The 21,924-nt window shown below is 40.9% G+C and overlaps 1 protein-coding gene and 1 gene segment (V, D, J or C); both read right to left on the bottom strand.

The window, feature by feature from the left end:
• The window catches only part of LOC147527051 (T cell receptor alpha chain constant-like), a 36,399-nt gene extending 34,994 nt beyond the window's left edge, over nucleotides 1-1,405 (bottom strand). The window contains exon 1 of the C gene segment in view: nucleotides 820-1,405.
• A 10,272-nt stretch (nucleotides 1,406-11,677) lies between these two features.
• Nucleotides 11,678-21,924, bottom strand: part of LOC147527053 (Ig heavy chain Mem5-like) — a 31,687-nt gene continuing 21,440 nt past the window's right edge. Inside the window, exons 3-7 of the mRNA XM_086626592.1 lie at nucleotides 16,127-16,183; nucleotides 14,142-14,426; nucleotides 13,400-13,462; nucleotides 12,940-13,056; nucleotides 11,678-12,289 (exon numbers count right to left, since the gene is read on the bottom strand). Coding sequence (XP_086482718.1) covers nucleotides 12,941-13,056; nucleotides 13,400-13,462; nucleotides 14,142-14,426; nucleotides 16,127-16,183 — 521 coding nt within the window. The 3' untranslated portion in view covers nucleotides 11,678-12,289; nucleotide 12,940. The remainder of the gene's footprint in view (nucleotides 12,290-12,939; nucleotides 13,057-13,399; nucleotides 13,463-14,141; nucleotides 14,427-16,126; nucleotides 16,184-21,924) is intronic.

Below are 21,924 nucleotides of genomic sequence, written 5' to 3'. Positions count from 1 at the left end.
TTTGAGTGCCATTCCCAGGTTCCAGAATTGCTGTACAACACAGTGAGGAAGGAGGAAAGGAGGGAGGGAAGGAGGGAGGGAGGGAGGTATTACTATTGCTCAAATTCTAAGTTTAGTGGTGGGAAACCTTTGTGTCTCCCCATGGAAAAACGATGTACATACAAAATCATTGGCTTTGGAAGCTGCTCTGTATGTGCAATCTTTACTAATCTCTACTTTGACTGAAGTCAAAGATTTTCAACTAAAAACTGTGGGGAGGAAAAACTGCCTGGTTCATTATAGGATGAAAAGTAGCAGATCAAATCACTCAACAGTTTTAAACATCTCACCCAGAGTTCCAAATACACAAACTTGTTCAACAAATGGAAACTTTCCCACTGATGCTACTATAAAATATATAAATGGAATAGAATTTAAAGCAAGAACAGACCAACTCTGTCTTTCTGTTTAAGTCATTCCACCCTCCTCTGAGTCCCTGCAGCATTTGAGTACATAGGTTTTAAGGAATTTAATTTCTCCTGTTTCACACATAGCAGACTCCAAAGAATAAGTCGTTTTACCAGAGTCCTATAGCAAGTGACCATCTCTAAGGCCAGTCCTTTAATATCCACCCTCCCCTTGATCAACTGTACCACCAAACCCAATTACATCTGTTCAAGAGCACGCCCCTCAGTATAGTCATTATCGTGACTGCAGTACACCTAACGAAAAGATGGATTCCAATGTATGGCACCCTGAATTCCCAGTTCAATGAAATTAAAGAAGTATTATCTACACAGGCTTGTGGCATACAGAATTCCCAGCCGAGAGCAGACTTACCTGTTTCTAGAAACACCAGGTACATAGGCAGAACTTGGTGGAACTGACGTGGCTTGGTCCTTCAACAGTGAGAAACCCCTCCAGAGAAAACCTTGCAGTTCAAAGGAGCAGAGAGCCTCACCAGAAGAACACAGCTCGCACCAGACTCTTCGGTGCTTGTATACGTCCATCTTCTTGTCAGCCTCCTCATTGCCCGAAGCCAGGAAGTTTATGTTGCATTCCTTGCTGTTTCAGACTTCCTCCCTGTTTAGCAAGACATCCATATCTCTGGAAGACCCTAGCCTGCTTTAGACATAACAGGCACAAACACATCTCTGAGACCCAGCAAAACATCTTTCCTCCAGCCTAGCACATTCTGACCACTGGGTTTCTTGAATAACGTACAGTTTAAAGCTCCCTTAGAAATACTAATGAATGTCAAAGCAGTGCTGCATTTCCCACATTCCACTCTATTTCTTCTGTTACAAATCACTTACAACTCTACAACTGTTTTGGCTTGTATCTTCGAACAAAGCTTTGAATCTCAGTTCAGCTGACTTCTTTCACTTGTGCCTTTCTGGCACTGGACTTTCTAAAGTCTCTGTATCACATAGCAAGAGTTTTCATCTGCATCTACTGGCAAGGCAAGAATGCAAACAAGAACCAAAGAAGTTTAATTTGTGGTGTGTGCAGAGACAACACATTGTGTGGTTTGGGAGTCCGTCGGTTTTTGGTTTGGTTTTTTTTTTTTCATTTGACCTATTTACTGGATTTCATCAAACCGAAAATGTTGCGAGCTCAATAAACACTTTGACCAGCAGGTAGCGGGAGAGATCAAGTAAAGAAATTCTGTTTACAACACTGTATCTAATTTTAGCAAGAACTTTTTAGTATTTTGGGGAAACAGATCAGGCAGGTCAGATTATGCCCAATAGAATTCAGAAATAATGTTATTATATTTTATTTTTAATACTCTATAAGACAACAGAAGAATTCATCTGTACAAAAAACTATTTAATATTTATCATTCTTATGCAGTTTGGTATTGTTTAAGGTAGTAACAAGAAAACAATCAGTTTATCTTCTTAAAAATATCTATAAATGTTATATGACCAGAAAGTGAAATAAAGCCTGGTTTACCATCCCAATTATAAGGTTTAAATTGAAAGGAATATAGTGATCAAAAAAAGATTAAAAGGGCATGAGGGATTTTTTCACTTCATTTCATGTATTTTAATTACTTTTACCAAGTTAAAACTCCTAGAAATTTTAGGGTTCGCTTTGAGTATCCTTTTAAGTGTATATATGCTCTTCATTCCAAATGCAATCCTTGCACAAAAGAATACAAGCACATGCAATAACAATCACAGAGATAGCTCTTACACCCAGCTGGAGTTGACAGTAGTAAGAAATAAGCATCATTAGCCACATTATGTCCAGACTCATTTTAAAAGCAACTTAAAGCAAATTTCCTTACTCTCCTTTGGCAAGAAAGTACTAAATAAACCCTAAATCAGGTTCATGTGCTGTGCACATAAGCAGCTTAAAGACTTGAGGGTGAGGAATAGGAACTATTCCTGCCTTAGAAGACAGTGGGGCATCACATGAAAAAAAGTAAGGAACAAGATTTTCTACAAGGGTAAGACTGAGACTTTGATAAGTGTACATTCACGAGGCTTGAGGCTGAGCTGGAAAGGGGTTCAGATAGCTGTTCCTTTTCTTTCTTTCTTTTTTTTTACGTATGATTGGAGTAAGAATTTGTGTTGTAACAGTTTGCCAGAGGATACAAAATCCTGTGCATCATTTGAGGCTGATGTAAGCACTCATCTCTGGCAGTCCACATACAGAGATGTTGATGCTGTCCCTGAACTTCTCCCTTTCTGTGACGTTCTTATTGGCTCTGAGAAAACCAAGATACTAAAGGAACAAGGCTGGGAGTCCTGCTTTGTGCTGCCAGAGCCTTTCTTACTATGAAGCTTTTCCATCCTTAGCACCTTGTGGGAGGCTGAGCACTGAAACCTTAGAGATATTTAATCTTGCTTGTGGTGTTCCCATACATCTCTGCAGAAGCAAGAAATGTATAGGCTGGAAGCATGAACACTCTTCTCCCCATGTATAAATAAAAGTATGAGGAAAAAATGCAAAATACTCTCCCTGCTATTCAGTTTTCCTTGTTCTTCACGATGTTTTTCCATATAACCTTTTGGAAAGGTGTTTATTCACTTAGGGTGCTTTTAGTGTTCTCTGCCACAGGAGAGAGCTGTCACCATTCTGACTTGCTCGGCAAGAAGAGGCACACAGGTGCTAGAGACCATGCTCTATCTGTGAGGCCCCAGGCGAAATAAGATTAAAATTGATGTGCTGGAGGTGAACATTTGCTGAAAGTACTTAAAAGGTTTGATTTAGCTTCACATTGTGGGTGACGTGTCTTTTTATAATAAGAAGCTGCAAAACATACAGTGCTATCATCTGCTGGCAGCAAAAGGGCTGGGAAGCTGTTTGTAGGTGGAATCTTTTGGCAGTCAAATCTCAAAGTTCCTGGTTGCTACAGCAGTTTCACCCTCTGTAAAATCAGAGGAGTCTGCAAAAAGGCATGGCATGCAACACCTTATTTTTATCAGGCAGAGACCTGCTTTCTGTCAGTGATGAGTGAAGCTCCCATGTCTGAATGATTGCAGGTATCACTAGTCAGTAGAAATGCAGACGTTGCTTAGGCTCAGGGAACTTCTCTGCATTCCCGTCTTGCCTATAGCACCAGTTAAAGATAAGTGGCTGCTTAGAAGCATTTGCAAGTTCAAGGAGAAGCTATGAAAATGACAAGCAGCAGATCCCCAATAGAAAGGTGAAGATGTAGCTTTTGCCAGAGAACGCCAATGAGGTTCAGCAGCAGTCAGAAAAGAATTGCCAACTTAAACTGGGATGAGACATTGTTAGCAATGCGGATTTAATGCTTCATGCAGTTCAGAAATATCTGAAGCCTCTCTGACCTAGGGTGTGAGCTAAGGACTATCAGCGGGTAAAACAATGGCTAAGCATACCTTACGTGTCTTACTAAGTTAAAATAACAAAACAACACAAAAAAATAGGTTAGAGAAAAATAGTCATAAACTTATATCAAGCAGAAACCATTGTGGTGAATGGAGTTAAATCCAGTTGGCGACCAGTCACAAGTGGTGTTCCCCAGGGCTCAATTCTGGGGCCAGTCTTGTTTATCAATGATCTGGACGAGGGAATTGAGTGCTCCCTAAGCAAGTTTGCAGATGACACCAAGCTGCGCAGGAGTGTTGGTGTGCTTGAGGGTTGGAAGGCTCTACAGAGGTATCTGGACAGGCTGGATAATTGGACCAAGGCCAATTGTCTCAGGTTCAACAAGGCCAAGTGCCGCGTCCTACACTTTGGTCACAACAACCCCACGCAACGCTACAGGCTTGGGGGAACACAGCTGGAAAGCTGCCCAGCAGAAAAAGACCTGGGGGTGCTGGTTGACAGCCATCTGAATATGAGCCAGCAGTGTGCCCAGGTGGCCAAGAAGGACAACAGCATCCTGGCCTGTCTCAGCAACAGTGTCACCAGCAGGACTAGGGAAGTGATCGTGCCCTGTACTCAGCACTGGTGAGGCTGCACCTCAAGTACTGTGTTCAGTTTTGGGCACTTCACTACAAGAAGGACATTGAGGTGCTGGAGCATATCCAGAGAAGGGCAACAAAGCTCTTGAAGGGTCTGGAGCACAAGTCTTATGAGGAGCAGCTGAGGGAACTGGAGTTGTTTAGCCTGAAGAAAAGGAGGCTCAGGGGAGACCTTATTGCTCTCTACAACTACTTGAAAGGAAGTTGCAGTGAGGTCAGTGTTGGTCTCTTCTCCCTGGTAGCTAGCGATAGGATGAGAGGTAATGGCCTCAAGTTACACTGGGGAGGTTTAGATTAGATATTAGGAAAAATTTATTTACTGAAAGAGTAGTCAAACATTGGAAGAGGTTGCCCAGGGAAGTGGTGGAGTCACCATGCCTGGAAGCATTCAAAAAACATGTAGATGTAGCACTTCAGGACGTGGTTTAGTGGCCATGGTTGTATTAGGCTGATGGTTGTACTTGATGATCTTAGAGGTCCTTTTAAACCTTAATGATTCTATGATTTGATAAAACACAATTCCAAAATTTCCTAATGTTGACAATTCCTGACATCATCAACCTTGGCTTGTGCAAAGCATTTGACACTGTACTGCATTACATCCTGGTCTCTAAATTGGAGGGACATGGATTTGATGCATGGATGACTCAGTGGATAAGGAATTGGCTGGATGGTCACACTCAAAGTGTTGTCATCAATGGCTCAACATCCAAATGGAGACCAATAACAAGTGCTGTTCCTCAGGGGTCGGTATTGGGGCTGGTGCTGTTTAACATGTTTGTCGGTTACGTGAACAGCGGAATTGAGTGCACCATCAGCAAGTTTGCTGATGACATCAAGCTGTCTGGTGTGGTTGACACACTGGAGGGAATGGATGCCATCCAGAGGAACCTTGACAGGCTGGAGAGCTGGGCCTGTGTGAATCTCATGAAGTTCAACAAGGCCAGGTGCAAGGTAATTGGCAATCCCAAGCCCAAATAAAGGCTGGGAGAAGAATGGATTGAGAGCAGCCCTGAGGAGAAGGTCTGGGGCATGTTTGTTTATAAGAAGCTCAACATGAGCCAGCAGTGTGCTTGCAGCCCAGAAAGCCAACCATATCTTGGGCTGCATCAAAAGAAGTGTGTTCAGCAGGTCGAGTGAGGTGATTCTGACCCTCTACTCTACTCTCATGAGACCTCTCCTGCAGCACTGCTTTCAGCTGTGGGGCCCCCAACAAAAGGACATGAAGCTGTTGGACCAGGTCCAGAGGAGGGCCATGAAGATAATGCAAGGGCTGGAGTACTTCTCCTATGAAGACAAGCTGAGAGAGTTGGGTTTGTTTAGCCTGGAGAAGAGAAGCCTCTGGGGCACCTTCTAGCAGCCTTCCAGTATTTAAAGAGAAAGGCCTAGAAGAAAGCTGAAGAGGGATTTTGACAAGAGCGTGTAGTGATAGGACAAGAGGCAATGGCTTTAAACTGAAAGAAGGGAGGTTTAGATTAGTTCTAAGGAAGAAAGTCTTCCCTCTGATGGTGATGAGGCACTGGAATAGGTTGTCCAGAGAAGTTGTGGACCCCCCATCCCTGGAAGGCCAGGTTGGATGAGGCTTTGAACAACTTGATCTAGTGGCAGATGTTGCTGCCCATGGCAGGGCAGTTGGAACTAGATGATTTTAAGGTCACTTCCAACCCAAACCATTCTATGATTCTATGATCATCATAATTTTAATGAACTATTCCACAGAAAAGCAAAGTAGCATTCTGTACAGCTAGGCTCTAGAAGTTATTCTATAGTTGAAATAAATCTAACAGAGAAATAACCATCATAATGTCTAGACAAAAAAGAAAGTCCTTGAAATATAATAAAAAATACAATACAAGCCTATACATCCATTTGAAACCTGTAACCAAATGGCTTAAATTTACAGAAAGCTGTCATATGACAGAATTTGATTAAGTATTGTAAATATCACCATTTTGTGTAAATAAAAGTGCTGATAGTGGATTGGTTCCTTAAGGTCTTTATTCAAAACAGGATTGTATTGCAGCACGTGTAGTAGGACTTAAAAGTACCCAGGAAAACTAAAGCAATAAAACTTTGTGTTAGTAAAAATAAACAGTTTTTTTTCCACATACTTAGTAGAGAAGGATGCATTACATGCTCTTCCCCCTGAACCACCTGACTTGTTGGAATCTTTTAAAGAAAAAATCTGAATAATTCAACATGTTAGACCAAGTATTCTCAAAAGTTTTTACACTGATTCTGATGCTGGACTCCCTGACGATAAACTTAGAAGCTACCTAGAGCTTTAGCTGCCCCATTACACTAGACCTCGAGGGCATTTTAAGCTCTTCACTGCTTTTAATGTCTTATGGATGAACATCTAGGATCACGAAGGTACACAGAAGGAAGAATAAGGATTCCAAACCAGTGGCAGTCCTGCAGCACCCACTGCAACGCTAAAAAGGCACAGTTCTCCAGAGATGCTGTGACTCATCCGATGTGCCTTCTCTTTGCGTCTGATTTGGACTCCTGTGGACTTTGTATACTAAAATTTCAGCTGTTTCCTGAAACTCCCAGGTAGGAGACAGAGGGAGAAACGCAGGCAACCAGCTGGCTTTGGGTAAGAATAATAAGCTTATGAACATCAGACTTTTCCTTCCTTTTAAAAGAGAAAAAAAGCTGCAACTTATTATGCAGGTGGCAGGAAGAAGATTTCATAAAGCAATGTAACAAGGAGGTGAAGCAAAAATCCTTGCTGACACAATGGCAGAGAAGGAGGGAAGGCACCTTTGAGCAGTCATTCTGAGCAAATCATGCAGAATTTCACTCGTGAAGGACTTACCTTGTTGACTCTTATTGCTTGGGTGATCATTGTTGATGATATATTAATGGGATCCTTTCCAAGTACTTTTAAACGTAACTAGGAAGACAGGCACTTCATCATTTTCACTGCCATAAATGTCTGTAACTTCCAGTAGACTTCAAGTATAGCTTTAGGGTTTATGGGCATGCTGCTGACTGGTATGTACCAGCTGAACATTTTCTTTCATGACTTGAGTTTCCTAGATCTGCATTAAAAGGAGAAAGGGTGTGAATCCACCTTCAAACAAACAAACGAAAACCCACAACACAGCAACAATTGCACAGCAGAGATGAGGAGATACTCACAATGAACAACTTCAAGGCATTCAGACCCCTAGTCTGACACACATACAACCTTTACCTGCAAAGATGAAAATTTCCTAGCCCCCTGAGGCAGGTAGATTTGACTTAGCATGACCCAGACATGTCTGATAGTTCTTTAGGACCAGAGGTGAGAATGGAGAGGAATGCATCATTGTGAAGAGCCATAAGCATTAACGTCAAGGAAAGAAAGACAGAAGTCCACAGACTCTCCAGTTTGGATATACACATTTGTTTATGGAGGCAGATGCTCACATCAGCTGTTTCCAGGATCTGGCACTGGGTAGTGAGATAATACTGTTTGGAGGAACTTGACACCAAGCTTCTACTTTGAGCGAATGGATCTTTGGAGGTTGTTCTTATTCTGAAAACAACACCAGTGTTGGGAGCAGTTTCTTAACCCTAGGCCAGACTTAAGTTTGAAGAATGCTCCCTTAGACAAAAACACTGTAGTCAGATAGACAGGAGGGAAAGGTCAAGCCACAGTCATTACTAGTGATTTTAGCATCATTTTCAGTCATTTCATCATGCTCATTTATAGCTTTGAGTAACTACTAGCCCTAAGCTGGACAGATCTTATTCTCCCATATGCACATTCAGGAGAAAATGAAGTTGATGAGTGACAGAGATGATATGGTGTAATACAGTGTCCTTGGAGCAGTAGTAGCAACACTGCTTTTTGTAATCATGTCAAGAGACTCTGAAGCCTGAATATTTTTGTATGCTTCACATGTACCCCACCTATTTGTCTGTCCAATAAGACATTGCTCACCTGACATTGTCTTCAAGAAATTTCAGATTGTGTTAAGGCCCTGTAAGCTTGAATTGCCACATTAGCTGAGTTTCTGCTGGCTGTCTGCAACATCTCCTCTGGGCTTGCTCAGATCATGATCTGTGGGCTTCAGCTCCTTACAGCCTGCCTCACACCAGTAATATTGAAACTGTTTGAGGTTCAGTTCTCCTCCATCTCTCATTGTGAAAGACAGCAAAGAAAAGTATTCAGACTCTTATGCTAAGTGTTACTGTCATCACTGTCTTCTCAAGCCCCATAATGCATTTTTGGTTTTTGTTAAGTATCTCATGGCTGACTTATCTTCTTGAGCCTTATTTGACTGTGTTAGTGCTCCTGACCTCTCTATCTACAACTATAGGGTAAGATAAGCTGCTTTTTTTCCCTTACTGAATTGCACTGTTGATGTGCAATTTATTTCTCTTATCCAAATAATTATACTCCTAACCCGGGCTTTTCTCTTTGAAATTTCAGGGCAAACATTCAGTGTGTGAGAAAGAGACCGCAGAAATACAGAATGATTGCAGTTGGAAGGGACCTCTGGAAGTCATCTGGTCTCCCCTGCTCAAGCAGTACTATCTAGAGCTGTTTGCTGAGGACCATGTCCAGATGGCTCTTGAATATCTCCAGGGATAGTGACTCCACCCCTGGAGATATTCAAAGGCCATCTGAACACAATCAAATACGGACACAATTAAATCTGTAGGAGGATATGGATAGTACTGTTAAAATATTTTGTACTAAAGAGTTCTGCTTATCATCATCCTCAATTATTCTGATAAGATCTGATCTGTTACAGGACAATGTGTTTTTTCCTATTTAGGGATAATTCTAAAGCCGAAGGTGCTGATTTTAACAGAAGATATTTTATTGTGGAACGCATACAAAAATTCTACAAAAACTTCTTTTACTTTTCTCTACAAAAACTTTCCCTTAGCTCGCATCAGCTAGGAGAGCTGGAGACTTCTATGTCCTCTGTGAAATTAGCCACACCAACACAATCTGACTATTGAGCTGTGCAAAAGCTCCATGTTAAGGATTTTCTTCTGAAAAAAAAAATCGTATTCTCCTCTTTTCTTAAGCTACATGTTCTGCATTGGCTCAAAATTACAGGTTTGCAATTGTAGAGTGAAAAGTCACTGCTAGTGGGAGGCAACCAGGAAATCATAATGACAGAAAATAGGACAGAGGGGCTACAGGCTCTTTCCTAACTCAAACTGCAATAATCAGACCTGGACAGCTCCTGGCAGGGAAAATGGTTCAAATCCCGCACAATCTGTCTAGAAGTTTAAGAGCTGGAAAGGGGTTGTGTGTGTGCACATGTATTTGCTTCTTCCAGCCGTTTTTTTTGGTCTAATATAGTATTGTCTTTCCCATTAGCCTCCCTTCTCTAGACATCAGCTGTCTAGGTGCCAAAATTCTTCACTGGGTATAGATAACTCTTCTCTCCCAAAGGGTGTATTTATGCAGTCTGTTCCCATTTCCACTCTTATTCCCTGTTAGTCTAAGCCAGGATAGGTTGCTTCTTGACACAAGAAGTTAATCCTTTCCTTCCAGAAGAAGGCCAGACACAGCCAACCAAATAGTTTTCTCCAGATAAAGTGAGAAAAATGGACTGCATCCACTTTGGCTACAGTATGAGGATGCTTGGTCTGTCTTCATTATCCATCCTTGGCATCATGTCTCAGAAACATCATTGTAGCCAGCTGTGATTCAGCCCTCTTATTTCACATACTCTGACCTGAAATAAAGTCTTAGGGGACGCACAGGTCTGGCCACCACGATAGCCCACTCCAGTGAGGACTAATTGTGCTCACTGTGGGTGAGTGATAGACTATGGTAAGAGACTGACAGATGGGCATTCCCTCCGTCTCATGATCCACAGTGCTGAAGACATAGAATCATCTTCTCAAAGACATCAGTTTCTCTTTTTCTGAATGAGACTTAGATAAGAGGCTTGAGTGACTGACATTTTAGGGGTTAGTGAGGGTATAGATATTCCCACAGTGACTGGTTTCCCAGTGGTGCACAGGGAGGTCTGAAAAACCTGACCATGGAGGTATCACTCAGGTCATGAATCTCTTTGTGATGAAAATGAGGGATCTGGTGTCCTATGCCAATGTGGATGGGTGTTTGAAGCAGTAGAGACTGATGTCTTTATCTGGCTGATAAATTTCTGTATGAGTCAATGCTGTCCCTCAGTAGTCACACATTTGGAGATTCCTCTTTTTGCTTGTGTATTGTTGCATGATTTTGATTCTGCCAAAGCTCTCAGGCACAAGCAAGGACTACTCAGGAAAACATCATTCTTTGATTTACAGAGACACAGAAACGGTACTCCCACTCTGAGTCTTGCCTGAGAGATTGGGAAAAGGTGTGGAGTGTAAGATAAAAAGGTTCAGGGCGATATCAGAAAATTAGGATAAAAATACAAGTGAACAGCTCCCCTTGATTTACATTATGGTAGTAGAGTGCACTAAATAACCATTTCATTGGTTTTGGATTTGCCATGCAAATCTCACTTATCTTCTGCATAGGGTGAGGGTCTTCTAGGTGTCTGCAGGGTTTGAGGGACTAACCTGAAAAAGCTTAACCAAACAGACCTTACTACGCACTCTGTAGAGACTGTGTTGAAGCAGTAACTCAGTCAGTATGTGAAAAATCTTATTTCCCCTTCAGGATGTGGTTAACTTGTTTTTCAAAACAAGGAGGAGTTAATCTTGCATGGTGTAAGTTAGTCATAAATGTTGACCACAGCATCCTGCCTGTTGCTTGCGAGAGAAAGAGGAGTTGGGGCATGTGTGTGTTGGCTTCTTTTTGACTAATAACCAAGTTGCCATGGAAACTATCACTCCATCAAACCACCATACATTATTTCCTGTTGGCTGCTTCCTAGTAGCAATGAGTGGAAAAAACCCAGCATATTTTCTTCTCTTCTGATACATGTGTTTTCCTTCCTCATGTTCATATCAAGCTGTTTCTTAACTTCAAATTTCTCTCTAGACATGAGTCTCTTCTTGCTATGATGCAAAATATCTTGCTGGAGTCTTTTCAAAGTGATCTGAAAGACTAGACTTCATTCAAATCCCCTAAGCCTAGAATTCACAGCCCTACTGAAGCTTTTTAATGTGCCAAAGAGAATGTCCACTTCCTTGTACTACGTCTAGAAACAACAAATTCAGCCTACAGGAAATCTAATTTTTCAAAGCTGTATTTCTAATCTCACTGGTCATTAGGACAGTTGGATTTCATCCTGAATTCAGACAAAAAAGCACAAAACAAACCACAGCATTTTGGATTAGTGAAACTTTACTTTGGTTGCTACTACAGTAACCTAAAAGGCATGTGCCATACACTTTGCAGAAGAAATACAGGTTTAATAAAGAAATGCTTCTATGGTTGAACATTATCTGGTTGAATTGATTCACTTCAGATCCAACATAGGTCTTCTCATCTACACTAGAAAATTATTGTTATTAAAACTATCTAAAAAACATTAAAGCTATAAAAAGCATCTATGCAACATGCAACATGCCTGTAAAAGATGTTTTAAAAGGGTCATGTTTCTATAGCGAGGATTGGATTTTTCAAAACTATTGAAGCAGGTTGGATGCTTCTATGCAAAGCCTAGAAGAGTGGGGAGATCAATTTCTACTTAGCAGGGTGAGGAGGAAAAATACATCCTCCTCACTTCACAGAGAAAAAGAAATAGCAAAATCAGTTACAGCTCTTAAAACTAAATAAACTGGCTAGGCAGGATTCAACAGTATAAAATGTCCTAAGGCGAAGGTGCTGTGTTGTGTTCTGGGTAGTTGCTGTCAGCAGATTTGACACTGGCCGTTCGATCCATTGTGCTGCTGGTGCACGGTCCCACCTGCTGTTCTTGATTGCTGTCGCCTTGCTTCCCCACTGCCTGGAAGAGCAAAGTGTGTTTTAAACTACGTTTAATGCACTTGAACCTACATGCCACTGTTTGATAGCTGTTAGATCGAGAGAGGTAGACTCAAAAAACTTAGGCTGAACTATCTTTTGTGTCTCTTCATGTACCTAAATTTACAAATCCTCCCCCCTTCTTTCTTTCCTCCCACTATTTCACATGCCTGTGTTTTAGGAGCCTTGCTTGTGACTCCTTATTTGCCTTGTTTGTGCTCTGCTGCTTGGAATAGTCAATGAGATATCTCTTAGGCACTTCTGGTAATATCTGAGTTGTTCTGGCAAAGCAAGTTTGCTGCAAAGAAGATTTGAGGACTGGCCACCAAGAACTGAGTTTTGGATACAGAAAGGGGCTGTTTTCTTTGTGTTCTGGGAGGAAGGGTGTGTATGAGGCTTAGTTGTGTTTTTTTGGGTTGTTTTTGGGGTTTGGTGTGGTTTTTTGTTTTGTTTTATTTTGTTTTGTGTTGTTTTGTTTTTTCCCCCTGGAAACCTACAAGAGTTATTTAAAGGAAAAAGGAGCAGATGAATAGGTATCATTGCATGTGGGGTTAGAGAAATACACAAAGGCAGACAGTCTTTCCTGGCACGTGCTTCTAGTATTTCTACAGATCAAGCTGTATGCTTCCTTACCTCAGAAGAGAAACAACTTGATACTCATGAGTGTATTGAAGGCGATACTTTTTGCAAGCAGGACTCTCAAACCCAACACAGCCACAGAGAGCATGTTTGCTTTCTCCACTTTGGTATCTGCTTAGTGATAGAGAAAAGATGAGAGAGATCATGGTCTAGATTGGGATATTGTGATATTGGCAGAAAGTGGAAAAAAACACAGGTAATAGTTTCAGGGAAAGAAACAGCAGCGAAGGAAAAGATGATAGAGAAACACGGCAACATCAGAGGAGGAAGACGTCTGTCTAGATTGGATTTTGCTTCCTGTTGCTTGACTGTTACTAAACTAGCTAACCCGAAAAAGCAGGTGGTGTTTGATGACTATGTTGTATTCTGATTCCTCTGCTTCTGAGAAAATACATTTCCAGGCATTTATCTCCAACATAGTAATGTAACTTTACAATCTGTACAGGTAACTAACCTTGTGCAGAGGTGTCGGTGGTGTTGCAAACCTTCCCCGTTACTGGTTCTTCAGCCTTCTCTTCTGTAGCATGACAAAGAAAAGGCATTATAAACTATATACAAGTTTTAAAAAGGATTAAACAAAATGTTCATGTGACCCTTACGATAGGAACATGTGAGCAGTACGGTCTGAGGGTCAGATGACCAGTCACTAATTCTAACATTAATTTGAGGAGAAAATTTCTCCATGCAATTGCAGGAAACAGAAGAATTACTGAGTTGTTTTGATTTTACTTTTTAAATGAGCTTCATGCTGACAAAAACAATCCCCTAAATATAAAAAGTGATGTAGGAAAAGAAACCGCACATTTTAATTTTTTGTTGTTTTCAGAAAGGCTATTTCAGGCTTTGTTCTAGGAGGTTTGGTGCTATGTGGGGAAGTATTTAGTCATTAGTAAATGTACATTTTAAAGAAAATATTGTGTCTTTATTTCCCCGCCCCCCCCCCCCAAAAAAAAGTAACTCCAAGTTGTTCAACAGCTAGATCCATTTATTCTAGATGCTTTTAAATATCTTAAAGCTCTGAAGATGAAGTACCAGACGAATATCTTTAATATACCACATGAATATCTTTAAGCTGAAGTACTAGCCATCTTTCCCATTTCTGGTTATCCAGAGCAACGCTTACTAGTGGGAGAAATAGCAAGCACTGGAAGAGGCTGCCTTCAGAAATAAGTTGCAGCTGTAGCACAAAATTATACCTGGCAATGTTGTGTTGGCTGCAATAGCTCTGCCGTCGAATTTGGCCTTGCAGGTCACCTCTGCGTCTTTTGTCACACTGACCACCTTAATAGCATTGTACAACCCATCTGATGTCAAAATGGGTGTACTCTGTTCATATATGACTTCATCAGAGGACATCTCCAAGCTGAAGTCCTTTGTATAGAATTTCCTTGCCAAACAAGCTGCTTTCCCAATGCTGCCATCTTCTTCCAGTTTCTGTGATTTCATCACCATGACCTCTGGGATAGAACTGGTTTGATTGTCTGTAAAAAAAAAGCATTGTTCGGGCATGATTTGATTTTATTGCAGGTTTACCTGAGAGCTAACTAACCTGAAGTTCATATATATTCCAGTTGTGACTAATTGCTAGCATTATGAATGACTAACTGCCTTTTTTGTCATTATTTCTTGTGCTGCTTCCAAACAATCAGATCAAAGACAGTAAGGATGTAGGACAGTATTTTTTTTAGTAGGAGCTTCAGTTCCACAGAATTCTAAGCTTCTTTTTTTCCAAAGCTCGTGTCTATATGTGAATTCTTTATGTTATAAATAAGATTTCTGCAAATTAGAAGGGATCTTTTATGAATGTCACTCCAAGAGTCAAATTATTCTGTTTTACCAACAATTTAATTTCTAAAAATAGCACTTCTATAAAGGACTGTCTTGCATATTCATGAGATATGAGGGAATAACTGTTTTTCCTTTACTCTCCCTCCCCTCCCCCAAGTCGTCTTTTGATGTGGTTAAAAGGCATGACAACTGCAAAAGCCTCTATTTCAACTATATGGTAGGAGTTTATTGTTTAAATTTGAAGGGGATATGTTTTAAGGAAACAGTCTCAAAATTTAGTAGCCAATAAATCATTATGATATCATGATTTTTTAAAAAATAAAATATTTTGCCCTCACAGGTGGAGAAACTCAGGTGACTCCACATGCTAATGTTAGGATAAGGTTAGCAACAGGAATTATAATAAAGATACAAAACTGAAGGGAATCATCTACCATCCTTCCTTGCCAAAAAGGGCTTATCTTATGCAAGACTATCAGACATATCAAAACAGATTTACATATTCAATTTGACAGGAGCATCCTGATGGGTATCTTTGCTAGAGAGGTGCATTAGGCTTTGAATTTTGCATGGCATATGCATTGCAGTGTGGTCCAGAGACCCCTCAAGTCTAACATTTTTTTCATCACAGGATATTTTTTTAAGGTTTGATCAAGGGGCTCTGATTTTACTCTCTTGGCCACCACCCATACCCCAATAATGAGGAACTGAGGTGAAAGCCAAGTAGTACTCTGCCATAACTTCATGGGTTGGCTCTACTAACAAAACAGGCACAACTCCATGCTTGTCAACACTTACAGCAAACAGATACCAAACAGGAATCAAACATTCATTGACTTCATTGGACCTATTCAGTTTAACCCAAGCTCTGAAAAATTTAAGTTAAAGTTAAGCTAGTACAGAGATGTTGCATATGATTCCATTTAATGCTTTCATACATTATCCTTCTCTTCTCTCAGTGCTGTCTTTCTAGCTGCAACAGAATAGAAAGTCTTAGGAAATTAAATGTCAACCTCTGCAGAAACTTTATTTCCCTTTAGACTGTCCAAGCTTGACTTTAAAACCTAACAATTACTATGAGAAGCTTATTAAGATGCCTGAATAAGTGGGTAGATGTTAGTTCGCAAAGAAACTAAGCATGATAGCAGGCAGGACTTGCCCTTGTGGAACCCAAATTCCTTGGCAACTCCTGAGAAGTGGGATGAGCATGGGTTTTAGACTTAAATTGTCTAATTGCATGCAAAAATATTATATATACAAAGCCTAAGGTCTGATTAGTGACTTTAAGCATGGGGGGGGGGGGTATGTCTGAATTTTAGGAGGAAGAAAAGGGAAAAAGTGAAAATTCAAAAAATAACAACTCTGAAAAGGTTAATGCATAAAGAAAACTTACTTGGCTCCACGGTCAGTTGAGTCCCCTTCCCAAAGACAAGCGCAGCAGTAACACACAGTTAAATGTGTAAATCAAAAAAGGTTCATTTTTTTATTCCTCCTGCACACACTTCCTTTCCAGGTGCTGTAACATGGTTTTGTCAGAGCCTGTTAGTCTTGTGTGTTTTTCGTTATCTGAGAAGATCTTTAAACACTTTTCATGTTTTCTGATCTCCAGTGTTTCCAAACAGCCAGTATACTAGCAAGCTGCTTCTCTAGCACAACTCATTGGATAAGATTTTCAGCAAGAACAAATGTATACACTGAAACTGTAGCTAATAAAGCTGAATGATTTCTTTATCAGACCCCAGAATCCTCAACTGAATCCCACTATTTTGCATTACCTGAAAATAGAGCCATGAATTCCTACCACTGCTTGGTTTTGGGAAGAATTTGTGTATTATATTCTGCAGTGGCATTTTATTAGCACAAAAAGTTGTACTTCTTTTTCCCTTTAATCTTACAAAGTCATAGGAAGAGCTGGATATTCCATAATGTTATGAGCCTTAGTATTCTTAATGAAAGATTTATCTAGGATAAACAAAACCAAAACAAAATAAAAACCTTATCTTTACTTAACTGAGTCCTCTAGAGAATATGCCTTGAATATCCTATAGTGACTAGTAATGTTTTTCTGTGTCATTTTGGTTTTGAGGATTCTCAAAAAATTCAGGTCATAAAGTATGTCTGTTTTTATCATCTGAAAAGGCTTATTATTATCTCCCAAAGAAATCAAAATTTAACAACAAAAGGGTCAGGATGCTCAGATTCTGGAAATTTTGGCTTCAACTTACTAAGCTTTTCAACAGACACTGAATGACTTCTATACTTAAGGTCTGTTGTCTTTTACTGTCAAACATAATCCTAGTCTTTGTGCAGCTTTGAAAATGTCATCCCATCCTTGGCTAGAAGAAGAGAAAGCACAGAACAGCATGAAAACTTCACTCAACTGAAGTTTCCTGTAATTTTTCATCAGGATGCCAGAAAAAATAGACAGGCAGGAAAAAAAGAGAAGAATGATTTAAAGTATTTCAGGGTAGAGGAGAAGAAAAGGCTAATAACTATATTTTTTTGTGTGAAATTAATTGTTCTCTAATCCAAGTTGTGGAAAACTCAGTGAAGATCTTTTAGAAATTTGAGTAATGTGCTGTAAAAGTTTCCTTAAACCAAGAATACCTTGCGGCAGTCAATGAGCCACATGCTACCTTCAGCTGATGAGAAACAAATCTTTTCTTGCCAGCAGAAGAATCAACACACTAAAGTTTTTTTAAAAAAGAAGACTCTATGTGAGAAACAAGAGCAACATATCACCGTTTCTGCAAATGTCGGAAATGACCATACATGGCTCAGTCTTCCACCTGGCAGCTCTTAGTGTTTTGTTGGCTGTTTTTCTTGCCAAATTCTACTGTTCTCTGTGGGACATTTTACCTCTCTTTTTTTTTTTGAACGATATAATCTTCAAACCAATGTAGACTTATGTTAAAATAATGGAATCTGGAGGCTTCTTCTGGTCCTACATTTATAACAGGATTTGCTGGTTGGAAAGAACAGATCTTTCTTCAGAATCGTAACTTTATATTCCTTTGTCCCTTTGGAACTGGAAGTAGACTTAAATTGTTCCAAAATAGACATTTATTCCCATGCAAGATACTCTACAGACCTGGACAGATATTAGGCAACACCTAAGGGAGCCTCATGCCCTTCTGGAGTGAGAGCAGGATGTTTTAAGTATGTAAAATTACACAGGACATTTTTTGAGCAATTTGAAGACTTGCAGACCTCTGAATGCACCAAAACAAGTCTTAAGGTCTGCACCTGGATAACAAAGATCAACCTAACAAATGCCCCTGCTGCCCCAACATTCACATTCCCATAGAAAAGCTTGGGGTGACATTCACCTTTTTTGTACGTCGTGAAATCCCAAATAAAGATAGGAAGAACTAAGGCTTGTTGTAATCCCTACTCACTACATCTGCGTTTTCAAAGCCCAGGCAACTTAGTAGCCAATTTTCATTCATTCTAAGTGTTCTTGGTATGAGGCAGTTGTGAAAATTTAAGCCCAAGGATGTTTAACCTCCTTCCTTGTCTGTCTCCATGCCAGTGGAGGCACCATTGATGACACTACGAGTGTGGTGTCAGCGTCAAAAACTAACTTCTCATGCCAGAGATCTAAAGATCTGTCTCAAAACTTCTCTCCACTGTCAGCTCTCCATTGAGCTGTGCGTTCCTGCTTAAAATGAGGCAGGGACAATCCACTGGAGGATAGGATATGTCACAGCAAATTTGGACCAGAGTGCTATCCAGACCGGGAATAAATTTTAACATGTTAAATGTAAGTAGTGCACACCAGGTGTTTGGGTATCGTGGAGTAATGGTGATATACAGAAGTAACCCAGTTGTTCCTGTAAAGCCTTCCTAAGCAGATATAAGCTGAGGATCCAGCTTGAAACCCTGGCCAGACAGAATGCACTCTAGGGATTATTGCAGCAGAAAATTCTTACAGTGAACTCAAACCATTAGATTCGTTTGTCCTCCCCCACCTTAAATTTAACATAATTTTTAGAAATAAAATAGTGGCACTTACTTGGTTCAACTGTGAGAGTGGTCCCACTTCCAAATATAAGCTTATCTCACACTGCTAACACTTACTACAATAAATAACTTTTTTCTCATGGTATTCAAAAGTGTTGTAAAAACAGGAGATGAAAAGCCAGATATTTGTGCTAATTATCCATGTATGAAACCCCATGAGGGTATTCAGAGCCACATTTTCTTCCAAAACTGGAAAGGGAAAACCAATAATTGAGTAGTTAAATAATTTCAAATAGCTTGATTGAGTACAGAATTTCCAAGTCCTCCCTTGCTTCTGTCTTTTAGAAACCCTGTGAGCTCTATATGTCCAGGATAAATGGAAAACCAAAATGAATGTTCTATTTGTCTCCTTAATCATTTAAGTCAACCATCTCCTTTCTTCCTCAAAATATATTGCCTTTTTTCCTTCTTTGGGTTTTTGTACAGGGCCCTACGTTGTTTGTATCATTGTGGTAGTCCAGCCACCAGATCACAGTGATACATTTCATTACAAAAACTGTCTCTTTCTTCTTTTTCACTACACAGGATTTTGAATTATGCAGGCAGTCACATGACTTCTCGAGTGGTTTCTGACCCAACCTACCACAAGAAGAAATATGACTTTCAAAGAAGGGTCTAAAATGATACCAAAAAGATTGAATTATAAGTGAAAACTTGGGGATTACACAACACCTCTGAAAAGTCTCACGGAGTTAAGATGGATAGAAAGCAGGAAAAAAAATCAGTACTTTTAGTCCTATCTCAAAACATTGATGAAAATTCTCCTGGGCTGCAGGAAGCTGTCTACTCTTTTCCACCTTGAATTTGATTTCAGTGCTCAGGAGCACGAGGAATGTGCCTCATGTGAGCTCTTAGAATTGATGCCTGGGGGTCATTTGGTGCCTTAGAAAGTCTTTATGCTGTTTTAAGTAAGATGAGAAAACAGGTAAAACAATTGTTATTAGGCAGAGACACTGATCCTATGGGAGTGGCTATTAAAGACCAAAGGAATTGTTGCAGATTGATCAAATCCTTCATGATGATCAATTTCTGCATCATTAGCACTATCTGGACCTTAACAGCAAGAGATGGACTCAGTCCCTGAGACTCTGCAGCTTCAGGAGCCCACTCCTCCCTTTTCTAACAAAGGAGAGGCAGGTTGAGCCTGTGCCCATCAGGATGGGAAATGGAGGTTCCCGTGATGACAAAGGCTGTGAGTTTGTGACTTCTGGCACCAAGAGGAAGGTTCTTGATTCACCTGAAGATTGCAACTACAGAATAGATTCAGTGCTGTCATAGCAATGAGTTACTGGGAGCTCTGTCAAATGAAGTGTCTGAACCCACTGATCACCAGCAACATAGGAGCACCAGAAAAAGCAATGAGTGTTAGTAATGGAAGGCTCCCTGCTGCAAGGAACAGGAGACCCATCTGACAGCTGGACCTGTCACCTAGAGAGGTTTACTCCTTGTCATGGACTTGTACTGGGGACATTTTTAAAAGACTGCAAAAGTTCCTACACCTACAGACTATCACTCCCTGCTGCTCTTCCATGTGGATATTAATGACACTGCCAGGGGAGTCCTGGGAAGTAGCAAGCAGGCTCTGGGGGTGATGATCAAGGGCATGTGGGCCCAGGTGGGTTTCTCTCTGATCCTGCTGGTGAAGGGGAAGGTGGTCAGAAGGAGGAGTGGATGGAGTCTGCTGGTAAACAGTTGGTTGCACAGCTGGCGTTGGCAAAAGGGACTTGCTTTCTATGACCATGGGGCCCTCTTTGAGGATTGAGACTGTTTGAAAGAGATGGGATCCGCTTGACTAAATGAGACAAAAACATCTTTGCCAGCAGGCCAGTCAAACTGATAAGATCTTTAGACTAGGAAGAACTGAGGAGGAAGAGAATGACCAATAATCAAGTGAGAAAGTGGTGGGAAGTGTTGGTACAGAACATAGGAGGAGACATTTGAAGAGAACAGACTTCATAATAATAAAAAAAAAGGGCTGAGAGGGGTGCACTTCAAGTGTGTGTACAAGAATAAGGACATATCTATGGGGAAAAAGAAAACCCTCATGCAGTTTCTGGGAAATTAGCATGTCTGGGTGCCTCTTTAAAGTGCCTGTGCACAAACACGTGCAGCATGGGGAACAACCAAGAGAAATGAGAGCTCTGCTAGTAGTTGCAGGGCTGTGATCTTATTGACAACATAGAAATGTGGTGGGATGGCTCACGGGACCCAAGAACTGAAATACATGGTGAAGTGCAGCTTAGAGAACATTGCCGGCATTCCTCTCTTTCTCTCCACTATGGCCCAGTTTTAGCTCCACAGCCTGGTTGCAGACCTGTGGGATCATGGAGATATGGTGGGGTAGCTTGCAGAAGTATCATAGTGGATGAAGCTAGGCTAATCAGGAAAGATAGTCTGGGAAGGCGAGGAGAGGGGATTGCCCTATGAGGGAGTAGCTGGGATGCATGGAGCTCTGCTTTGGGATGGACAATGAGCCAGCTGATAGCATATGGGTCAGGATTAGAGGGCAGATCAGCATGGGTGACACTGTGGTTGGTGACTACTACAGATCATCTGATTAGGAAGAAGAAGTAGACAAGGTCTTCTTCAGACAACTAGAAGAAATCTCAAGTTTACTGGCCGTGGTCTTCATGGGGGACTTCAACCATGTCAAATATTTATTGGTAGGATGTTTGGCAGCACAACAGGGCACAAGCAACCAAGCAATTTTCTGGGGTGAACCGATAAAAACTTCCTGACACAAGTGACTGATGAGATGGACCACCTACTTGCAAATGAGGAAGAATTTGATGGTGGGTATGAAGGTGAGGGGCAGCCTTGGCTGCAGTGATCATGCAGTGTTTGAGTTCAAGAGCCAGAGAACAGGGAGCAATGTAAAAAGTGGCTCCAGAGTCCTGGACTTCAGGAGACAAGAATTTGGGCTCTTCAGAGATCTTCTTGGAAGATCCCAGGGGTTATGGTCCTGGACAGAGGAGGGGTCTAGGAGAGCTGCGTGATTGTCAGAGATTAGCTCCTTCAAGCTCAAGAACAGTTAATCTTGACAAAGCAATAAGTAGAGCAAGAACGGCAGAAGGCCAAAATTATGAACAAGGGACTCCTGAATGGTACAAATGGAGATCAGTGACAAGTGGCGTTCCTCAGAGGTCAGTAGATGGACCAGCACTGTTT

Source organism: Tauraco erythrolophus, chromosome 25 (genome assembly GCF_009769465.1).
Source record: "Tauraco erythrolophus isolate bTauEry1 chromosome 25, bTauEry1.pri, whole genome shotgun sequence".
In the NCBI taxonomy this organism is placed as follows: domain Eukaryota; kingdom Metazoa; phylum Chordata; class Aves; order Musophagiformes; family Musophagidae; genus Tauraco; species Tauraco erythrolophus.
Note: the sequence above shows the minus strand (reverse complement) of the source record. Positions and strands in the feature narration are given on the sequence as shown.